We start from the raw sequence: 10,000 nt of genomic DNA, 5'->3' as shown, positions 1-10,000 counted from the left end.
TCAGAAAGCATCTGTCACATTAAACCTCCATCAAGATTTGGCTTAAGAAGCACTGAACCAAGTCTTTTATATGGAAGTGAAATTTGGGCTCCATTGTAGCTCTGGGACTCAAACCCAGTTGGAAAAGTGAACTTTGAGTTCTGTAAAAAATCTACTCCAAGTCCATGTGAAGAGCCCAGACCCTGCTGCAGGGCTGAGCTTGGCCACTTCTCCTAATTAAAAGCCAAAAGAGATCAATCAAATGTTGGAACCATCTATAGAATCAGAGGCAGATTCATACCAACACAGTGCTCACACTGAACAGCAGAAATCACCAAATAATATAATAACACCATACAAATCCTTCCCAAAACACATTTACAACAAGCAGACAGAATTGATAAACTAAGATACAAGCAATGGAAAAAAGAAATACAGTTAATGCATAGAATAGATTGCTACAGAATACTGGAAAGAGAATTTCAATTGGCCCCATACTTAGAAATAAAAAACAAAAGACAAACTTTAGCAAATCTAGACTCAGTGATCACAGACTGGCTTTTGAAACTGGGCTCCATTAGAAACACTGGTGAGACTGGTGAGACTGGTGAGACTGGCTAGGCTGGTTTCACTGTTAGACTGGTTAGACTGGCTAGGCTGGTTTCACTGGTTTTATTGGTTAGACTGGTTAGACTGGTCAGACTGGTTAGAAGAACAACAGTCTGTCACTAACTGCCCAAAATACAAAGAAACTTCCACATGACAGACTGATTCAAACAGTAACTACATACAACTGTGTCTATGCAATGAGCATTTTATTACCTTTTATTTACCTGTTACCTGTTACATGTGATGTGTATTTGACAGTTGTTCTCATTATTCTGGACATAACTTACCTTTTTTCTTTTTATATATATATACGTATATACAGTATGTATATACAATTCTCATAATGGTGGAATCGATGAAGCGAGCGAGTAAACTGTTAATCTAGTAAACTTCATTATCAACTTTACTGACAGATCACCAACTTTACTGACAGATCATCAACTTTACTGACAGATCACCAACTTTACTGACAGATCACCAACTTTACTGACAGATCACCAACTTTACTGACAGATCACCAACTTTACTGACAGATCACCAACTTTACTGACAGATCATCAACTTTACTGACAGATCACCAACTTTACTGACAGATCATCAACTTTACTGACAGATCACCAACTTTACTGACAGATCACCAACTTTACTGACAGATCACCAACTTTACTGACAGATCATCAACTTTACTGACAGATCACCAACTTTACTGACAGATCATCAACTTTACTGACAGATCATCAACTTTACTGACAGATCACCAACTTTACTGACAGATCATCAACTTTACTGACAGATCATCAACTTTACTGACTGAATCAGAGCCTCCAGCTGTTTCTCTGCTGTTTGAACTGAATGAGCTGAGAGGTTTAGAAACACAAGCTGCAGTGAGTTCAGGAGGAGTGTGTGTGTGTGTGTGTGTGTGTGTGTGTGTGTGTGTGTGTGTGTGTGTGTGTGTGTGTGTGTGTGTGTGTGAAGATCCTCACCTCACACCTCACACTCCCGCTGGCGTCTGTCAGTCTCCACTCTCCGCCCCGCCCCTCTCTCAGACAGCCAATCAGCAGCAGGTTGACCCGCGGCAGAGCTTTGTGATTGGGCAGGGCTAGCTCCGCCTCCCTCACCCAGGCTCTGTGCTGATTGGTGCTCCAGGACAGGCTGCTAACGCAGGCCACGTGTTGCCTGGCAACCAGCTCAGAGACGGACAGCAGCCTAGCAACCAGGGTCAGGAGAGGCAGGGGTCAGAGGTCAAGACGAGGAAAACAAGAAATAAACCAACAAAGAAGAACGGCAGCAGTAGTTACTGTAGTTCATATGAAAAGATTTAAATAAAAATATATCAACAGAGAAGAAGAGAGGAAATATGAAAAACTAGTTTGTCCAACTTGTGTAGTATAACTGACGTGTACAGTCAGTTATACTACACACACTGCAAGAATACTGCACTTACTGCACTACAAGTACAAGTACTACTAGTAATAACAATAGCAATACTACTACTACTGCTACTCCAGCACAGTAGTATTTTACGTAGGGTGAGCACATGTTCAAACCCCCAAACCAGGACCCTTCAGTGTCCGACACGTTCATGCACACACACATGTATGAGCTTATGAACGCTCCGTAGCTGTTTTCATCAGGATGGGGGAGAATTATTTCAGCACTCAGCTCAGCTAGTGATGCAGCTTCAACACCATGGACAGCCTCAGCAAATGAAAAGATGTTTTGTCTCCAAAAATCTACCAAAACATAGTTTATGTGGTGCATTGTTTATGTTTTTTGTGTTAGGTAATAACGAGCGGGACAGAACATGATAAACGTCTGTGTAAGCGCTGAAAACAAGTTTAATACTATTATTATTATTTTAATTGTGGTGAAAACCGGGACAATTTGGAAGTGAATGTTGAAAACCGGGACATCTTAGTGTTTTACAGATATTTGTCGGGACTCGGGACGCCCATCCTGAAACCGGGACAGTCCCGGACAAACCGGGACAGTCCCGGACAAACCGGGACGTCCGGGCACCGTAATTTTACCTGTAGCTGACAGGTAAAGTGTGTTTAGCTCCCATCTTCTCCTCTATTCTCTTCACCACACACACACTCAGCTGGGACACACACACACCAGACGCTGCAGTGTGACGGGGTCCAGTCTGGGTCCGGTCTGCAGGAACAACAACAAACAAACAAACAAACAGATTTGTATTGATTAAAGTGAGTAAATAAGTTACTGTTATATGTATTTATTACATGATGATCATATATAAAAGTGAATTGCACACTGTCTCTCTGTGTTTCAGGCTGAACTCATCAGATCAGCTCACCTGAGGATCTGAACTGAACTGAACTGAACTGAACTGAACTGATCTGAACTGAACTGAACTGAACTGATCTGAACTGATCTGAACTGAAAAAACCTCCAGGAAACTGAATTGGAATTTCAGGGAGTTGAATTTAATTCATTGAAATTCTGTGAAATATTTTTTTTTTGTTTTTCTCTCCACATATATATGATCAATACTGAGTATCATAACATGTTAAAGGAACCTTTCAGCTGGTATTTGATACATTATGACTGAATGTGTTTGATTTGTTGAACTGTCTTTTATTTGATTCATAACGTTTGATTTATAATGTTTAGCGAGTCGAGACAAACTCTTAGAAGTGGAATTTAAACTAAATGTAGAGCTGGGAGACTCTCACCCTGCAGGACTGAACTGAACACCATGCAGTCTTTATTCCAGTGATTCTCAATCTTTTTCATATTTAGGACCCTAATGTATTACACATTAGAGCCACGGACCCCCATTAGATGAGATTTTGTCTCTCTGACCCAAATCTGAGAATATTTTTATTGTTAGATATGATTTTGTCCAGAACTCGATAACTATCTGTATTGTAGGTAGAGAGATAACAGAGAAACTATGATCAAAACAGTCATTCTTCTACATTCTCTACTTCTAGTAACTGAAATAATGGTAAAGTTTAACATTTCATCAATTTGCTGGGGACCCCCTGGAACACGCTCAAGTACTCCTGGTGGTCCCCGGACCCCACGTTGAGAACCACTGCTTTATTCAGAGACCCGGCTGGCTGTAGTCTCATGGCCTCTAGTGGAGAAACACTGCTACTGCAGCCTGCTGCCTGGCTCTAGGGTCACACACACACACACACACACACACACACACACAGGGAAGAGAACCTGCAACCTGGCCGTGTTTAGCGCCTTGCACCCGCAGCTTCATCTGCGCAGTCAGTGGCTGTTTAACCGTTTTTTTATTCTAAAAATCTGATTTGATGACGGACCTGTCAGTAAGACGTCAGAGGCAGGAGGGGCGGAGCCAGAGAGTAACGGATATAACCGGTCTGTAACGAAGCCGAACAGCTCCTTCAGCCATTTACACTCCTGCAGAGACACGGGATTTACTCATCAGTTACAAAACAACAACAACAACATGTAACAAATTAAACATAGTAAATACATTAAATTATAGTAATAACAACACTTAATACCACACAATGACGTTTGTCTCAATATAATGTCTATCACTTTTAGGACTGAAGCGCCTGTTATTTTTTCCGTCTTCCACCAAAACAGCGTGCAAGGCGGGAGCGAGCAGCGTGAACTCAGTCTAAAAGTGGAGATTTGACTGAAATAACACGCTGCCAGGTGGATCATCTCTGTGCCGAAGTTAGCAGAAGACCTTAAAGATTTGACAAAGATCTTAAGTAACGCTCTGCGAGGTTTCTACTGTTGTCCACAAGCAAGGAATCATTAAACTGTCAGATGTATCAATGGAGTTCACACATGACGGGGCTAGAGTGATAGGAAAATGGAAACTACTGACGGCTTCGCTCCTGTCTTTGAACTGATCCAGGAACAGCTCCATGGCATCCATTTTGAGTCCAGACTGACAGTTAAACCTCGGCGGCGACACTGCGGCTGGCTGGGTTGTTTTTCTTCAGTTGTGTTATTTATTACATATTAAGTCACGTTATTGTTCTTAGCTTGTTTTGTAAACAACCGGCTCCCGCAAAATTGCTTCAAACACAACTTCCTGTTAAACTACGGTGTCCGGTGAGGGTCGAAAAGGCCGTAGCGGCCCTGCGGTTATTGTTCACTACACTTGACGAGGTGGTTGCTGTTGTGTTCATAACGTGTGACAGGATCTTTTAACAGTATGTGAGCGGAAAGTCGATAAATACGGTATGAAAATAATAGACTTCATAATTTTGTCTCATGTTTCGTTCCTTTGCTGCCTGCGGTCGGTCGCTTCTCCTCTTGATTGGCCCGTTCACTTGACTTCCACCTGTTCTGACCAATCAGACGCAGGAATACGCACTAACCCCACCCTTTTTGAACCGTCAGATTCCCGCCCTCCTGGTCTCGGGCGCGCGGGGCGGAGCAGCGACTTGACTTGCGTTCCTCCGAACCAATAGCACGCGAGTATTTAAATGAACTCCGCCCCGGTTGGCCCGCCGTGTTCCCGCCCTCTGAATAGATATGACCAACGGGGGCGTTGCTGGGGGGCGGGGCCGGGCTCGAGCTCGACCCAGTTTGAAAGTGAACCAACGGCTCCAGTCGCAGCTTCACCAACAACAACAAGACATCTGAACCTAAACCTAAACCTAAAACCTAGACCCGGTCCAGCCTGCTGCAGCCTGTCCCGGCCTCCTGACGAGTGAGTAACGACAGATACCAGCTCAGTGCTGGACAGAGAATATTCTTTATGTTAACTGACGGAAAACAGAGGTATTTTAGATTTGCCGGGTCGCTTTTTAACGTCCAAAGCCAATGATAAAGGTCCGTCTGTGAGCCTGGAAAAGATGCAAAAAAAAAAAACTCTCAGCTGCAGTGACGTGTTGCTGCTCCGCATGAGGTTATAATGTGGTTAGTGTGTGTTTATATGCATTTTATGGATGGACGCGGGGGGCTGTGCAAGATATGATACTGTAAACATGCAACGCCCATTTTAGAGTATGAATGCCAGGGAATAGCCTTAGCCCGTCCATACAACCCTGTCCTCTCCGGAGCATAGCCGGGTCCCTTCGTTGAAAATGCGTAGCTGGTTTACCGACATCATCTTTCCATTGCAAACGCGCCCATCTCTTATAAGAATTGCGCTGTGGTTGAAATAAAAAAATCGCGGTTATCCGCAGCAGGTTTTAACTTGCAGCCGCTGACAGATCTGCGCTGTATTTGTGTATCTGCGGTGTATGCTAGCTGTTAGCATGCTGCTAGCGGAGGGGGATGGGGCGGCTAGCTCCGCAGAGGGCGGGAAGCAAATGGTGGCCCATTGTTCTGTCGGGTTAGCATGTTAGCCCGGCTAGGCTAACTGCAGCAGTCAATAGATCTCAATAGAAAACACGGCTAGCTTTAGTTTCCACTCATCTCTACGGCCCATAGACTTCCATTCAGACCGGAGAGTCAGTACTGGGCTCCGGGATCAGGTCGGAGCCCGGGACCGGAGGGGGAGCGGGTCCGGCCCGGCCGGCGGGCGGCTAGCTCCCGGCCTCAGAAAATGGAAACCCCGTTTTCTTTGTTATTCACTTTCACTCAGACTGGATGGTAATCCACATTTTAACATTTAATCGATAATTAATCGATGGTTATTGATATAAGGCGACAAAGTTCGCTAGATGCAGATTTGCAAAACACATTTTTTTGTAACACATTTATTATTTCACAAGGTTAAATTTCAGCTCTTAACAGAATGAGAGGTATAGGTTAAAGGGTCATTCTGCTCAAATGTATTTACAGATTTTGCAGTTTTCTGTAAGATGCATCAACTTCAGATCATTGGTTATACAGATATCATGGACTGTATGGATTAGATATGTTATTTAATTTGTATTTAATTTGTCATTTATGAAAATAAATTGCATACAATTTTTTTTTTTTCATATTTTCATTCTGTTTAGATAGTTGCTGTCAAGCTCATGTGTGTTACTGTGGTACAGAGCACATTTCTCTAAATCAGTGGTTCTCAAAGTGGGGTCCGGGGACCCCCAGGAGTCCTTGAGGGGGTTCCAGGGGGTCCCCAGCAAAAAGGGGAATAATTTATTTTCACTATAATTCCATCCATAAGTAACACAATGACAGAATGTATGACTATTTTGGTCATGGGTTTCATACACTTTCTGTAATAAACCAAATAAACAAATAAAAGCAAAAATCTTCTCAGATGGGGCCCATGGTCTAATGTGTCAGTTTAGGGGTTCTTGATGTGAAAAAGTTTGAGAACCACTGCTCTAAATCACTGTTTTCTCTCTGTGCCCGTCTGTCTCTCCACCTCCCGTCTCTCTCTCTGTGCCCGTCTCTCTGCCAGGCCGTCAGTATGATGCGTAAGGACCACAACAAGCCGAAGGGGAAGACGTCGGCGTACGCCTTCTTCGTGCAGACGTGTCGAGAGGAACACCGGAAGAAAAACCCGGAGCAGTCCGTCAACTTCGCCGAGTTCTCCAAGAAATGCTCCGAGAGATGGAAGGTACATCAGACCGGGTCTTTAGTACTGATGACTAGAGACAAGTCACTGATGACTAGAGACAAGTCAGTTTAGTACTGATGACTAGAGACAAGTCACTGATGACTAGAGACAAGTCAGAATGTTTAGTACTGTTGACTAGAGACAGGTCAGAATGTTTAGTACTGATGACTAGAGACAGGTCAGAGTGTTTAGTACTGATGACTAGAGACAAGTCAGAATGTTTAGTACTGATGACTAGAGACAGGTCAGAGTGTTTAGTACTGATGACTAGAGACAAGTCAGAATGTTTAGTACTGATGACTAGAGACAAGTCAGAATGTTTAGTACTGATGACTAGAGACAGGTCAGAGTGTTTAGTACTGATGACTAGAGACAAGTCAGAAGTTTAGTACTGATGACTAGAGATAAGTCACTGATGACTAGAGACAAGTCAGAATGTTTAGTACTGATGACTAGAGACAGGTCAGAGTGTTTAGTACTGATGACTAGAGACAAGTCAGAAGTTTAGTACTGATGACTAGAGACAAGTCACTGATGACTAGAGACAAGTCAGAATGTTTAGTACTGATGACTAGAGACAAGTCAGAGTGTTTAGTACTGATGACTAGAGATAAGTCACTGATGACTAGAGACAAGTCAATGTTTAGTACTGATGACTAGAGACAAGTCAGAATGTTTAGTACTGATGACTAGAGACAGGTCAGTTTAGTACTGATGACTAGAGACAGGTCAGAATGTTTAGTACTGATGACTAGAGACAGGTCAGAATGTTTAGTACTGATGACTAGAGACAGGTCAGAATGTTTACTGATGACTAGAGACAAGTCAGAATGTTTACTGATGACTAGAGACAGGTCAGAATGTTTACTGATGACTAGAGACAAGTCACTGATGACTAGAGACAAGTCAATGTTTAGTACTGATGACTAGAGACAAGTCAGAATGTTTAGTACTGATGACTAGAGACAGGTCAGAATGTTTAGTACTGATGACTAGAGACAAGTCAGAATGTTTACTGATGACTAGAGACAAGTCAGAATGTTTAATACTGATGACGAGACAGGTCAGAATGTTTAGTACTGATGACTAGAGACAGGTCAGAATGTTTAGTACTGATGACTAGAGACAAGTCAGAATGTTTACTGATGACTAGAGACAGGTCAGAATGTTTAGTACTGATGACTAGAGACAGATCAGAATGTTTAGTACTGATGACTAGAGACAAGTCAGAATGTTTACTGATGACTAGAGACAAGTCAGAATGTTTACTGATGACTAGAGACAGGTCAGAATGTTTATTGATGACTAGAGACAAGTCACTGATGACTAGAGACAAGTCAGAATGTTTAGTACTGATGACTAGAGACAAGTCAGAATGTTTAGTACTGATGACTAGAGACAAGTCAGAATGTTTAGTACTGATGACTAGAGACAGGTCAGAGTGTTTAGTACTGATGACTAGAGACAAGTCAGAATGTTTAGTACTGATGACTAGAGACAAGTCAGAGTGTTTAGTACTGATGACTAGAGAGAAGTCAGAAGTTTAGTACTGATGACTAGAGATAAGTCACTGATGACTAGAGACAAGTCAGAATGTTTAGTACTGATGACTAGAGACAAGTCAGAGTGTTTAGTACTGATGACTAGAGACAAGTCACTGATGACTAGAGACAGGTCAGATGTGACAGGTGGGTCGTTTGGTAGCGGGTCGGTTCAGACTAAATGATGAAGACGAGGGAGCGAGCTCTTCGTCTCATTGAATAAATCCTTTGTGTTTTTGGCTGCTGGTCAGACTGAGGAAGAAACCTGAAGAATCACTTTGACCTGTGACCTTTGACCTGTGACCTGTGACGGCCACCTGGCATCATTTAGACACTAAACGACTCATCGAATAAATAATCGATAATGACACTAATCCTTGAGAGTGGATGAAGAGTGGGGGATCTCACTCATATAAACCATCTTTGTGAGCGGTTTGTTCTGTTTCTCTTCCTCCTGGATCTGAACTCCTATTGGCTGCTGCCGCTGTCAGTCAGGGTCTCATCTGTCGTGACCTCTGACCCCGGCTTCGGCGTGGGGTAGTTTTAGCGAAGGTGGGCGGTAGTGACCGTGGTGGTGATGTCACTTCCTGTCCAGACGGCAGGACGGCCCTCGTGTTAGAAACGGTCACCATGCTGCCGGCTGGACTGAGCGTCTCCCCGACTGTGACATCATCAACTGACCGCCATCGGCCTTACCGACCGGTTACCGGGTCTGTCAGTGAGTCATGTGGTGATGATGTCATAATTCTTTGACATCATCACACCGTTCTGCGTCTATTTTCCACATGTGATCCATAGTGATCTACAGTACATGTGGCTCCGCAGCAGGTCTGGGGTCAGTCTGTCGGTTCACCCGGACCTGGACTGCAGGAACCAGGACGGAGAACCTGCAGAACACCAGAGGTTCACATCACACTGTACCTCCTGCTCCTCTCTCTGTTTAATCTGACCTCAGTTCAGTTAAAGGTTTAAACCTCCTGTTTAGTCCTGGAGGTGAACCGGTTCCACCACAGTTCTGCCAGAACAGCTGAAATCCACTTTAACCACAGGAGGGCGCCGACATGTGACACGGGTCAGGCGTGACACGGGTCAGGCGTGACACGGGTCAGGCGTGACACGGGTCAGGCGTGACACGGGTCAGGCGTGACACGGGTCAGGCGTGACACGGCTGCAACTAACCATTATTTTCATTGTGGATTATTTTCTCGATTAATCGATTAGTTGTTTGGTTTATAAAATGTGAGAAAATGGTAAAATGTGGATCAGTGTTTCCCAAAGCCCAAGATGACGTCCTCAAATGTCTTGTTTTGTCCACAACCCAAAGATATTCAGTTTACTGTCATAGAGGAGGAAAGAAACCAGAAAATATTCACATTTAAGAAGCTGGAAG

The 10,000-nt window shown here is 43.6% G+C and overlaps 2 protein-coding genes across 2 annotated transcripts in view; one reads left to right on the top strand and one right to left on the bottom strand.

Annotated features, from left to right (window-relative positions):
* The window catches only part of LOC139663625 (CST complex subunit CTC1-like), an 11,353-nt gene extending 6,820 nt beyond the window's left edge, over positions 1-4,533 (bottom strand). The window contains exons 1-4 of the mRNA XM_071542347.1: positions 4,430-4,533; positions 3,888-3,987; positions 2,619-2,745; positions 1,572-1,794 (exon numbers count right to left, since the gene is read on the bottom strand). Of these exons, the coding sequence (XP_071398448.1) occupies positions 1,572-1,794; positions 2,619-2,745; positions 3,888-3,987; positions 4,430-4,480 (501 nt within the window). The 5' untranslated portion in view covers positions 4,481-4,533. The remainder of the gene's footprint in view (positions 1-1,571; positions 1,795-2,618; positions 2,746-3,887; positions 3,988-4,429) is intronic.
* Positions 4,534-5,143: 610 nt separating this feature from the next.
* The window catches only part of hmgb2b (high mobility group box 2b), an 11,819-nt gene continuing 6,962 nt past the window's right edge, over positions 5,144-10,000 (top strand). Inside the window, exons 1-2 of the mRNA XM_071542345.1 lie at positions 5,144-5,263; positions 6,911-7,069. Of these exons, the coding sequence (XP_071398446.1) occupies positions 6,920-7,069 (150 nt within the window). The 5' untranslated portion in view covers positions 5,144-5,263; positions 6,911-6,919. The remainder of the gene's footprint in view (positions 5,264-6,910; positions 7,070-10,000) is intronic.

The sequence above is a fragment of the Centroberyx affinis genome, unplaced genomic scaffold (assembly GCF_046629955.1).
Source record: "Centroberyx affinis isolate AG114_WGS23_722 - 3 ecotype Tasmania unplaced genomic scaffold, CSIRO-AGI_Caff_v1 ptg004058l_1, whole genome shotgun sequence".
Taxonomy (NCBI): domain Eukaryota; kingdom Metazoa; phylum Chordata; class Actinopteri; order Beryciformes; family Berycidae; genus Centroberyx; species Centroberyx affinis.
The sequence above is the reverse complement of the archived record's forward strand: the minus strand, read 5'-3'. Positions and strand labels throughout refer to the sequence as shown.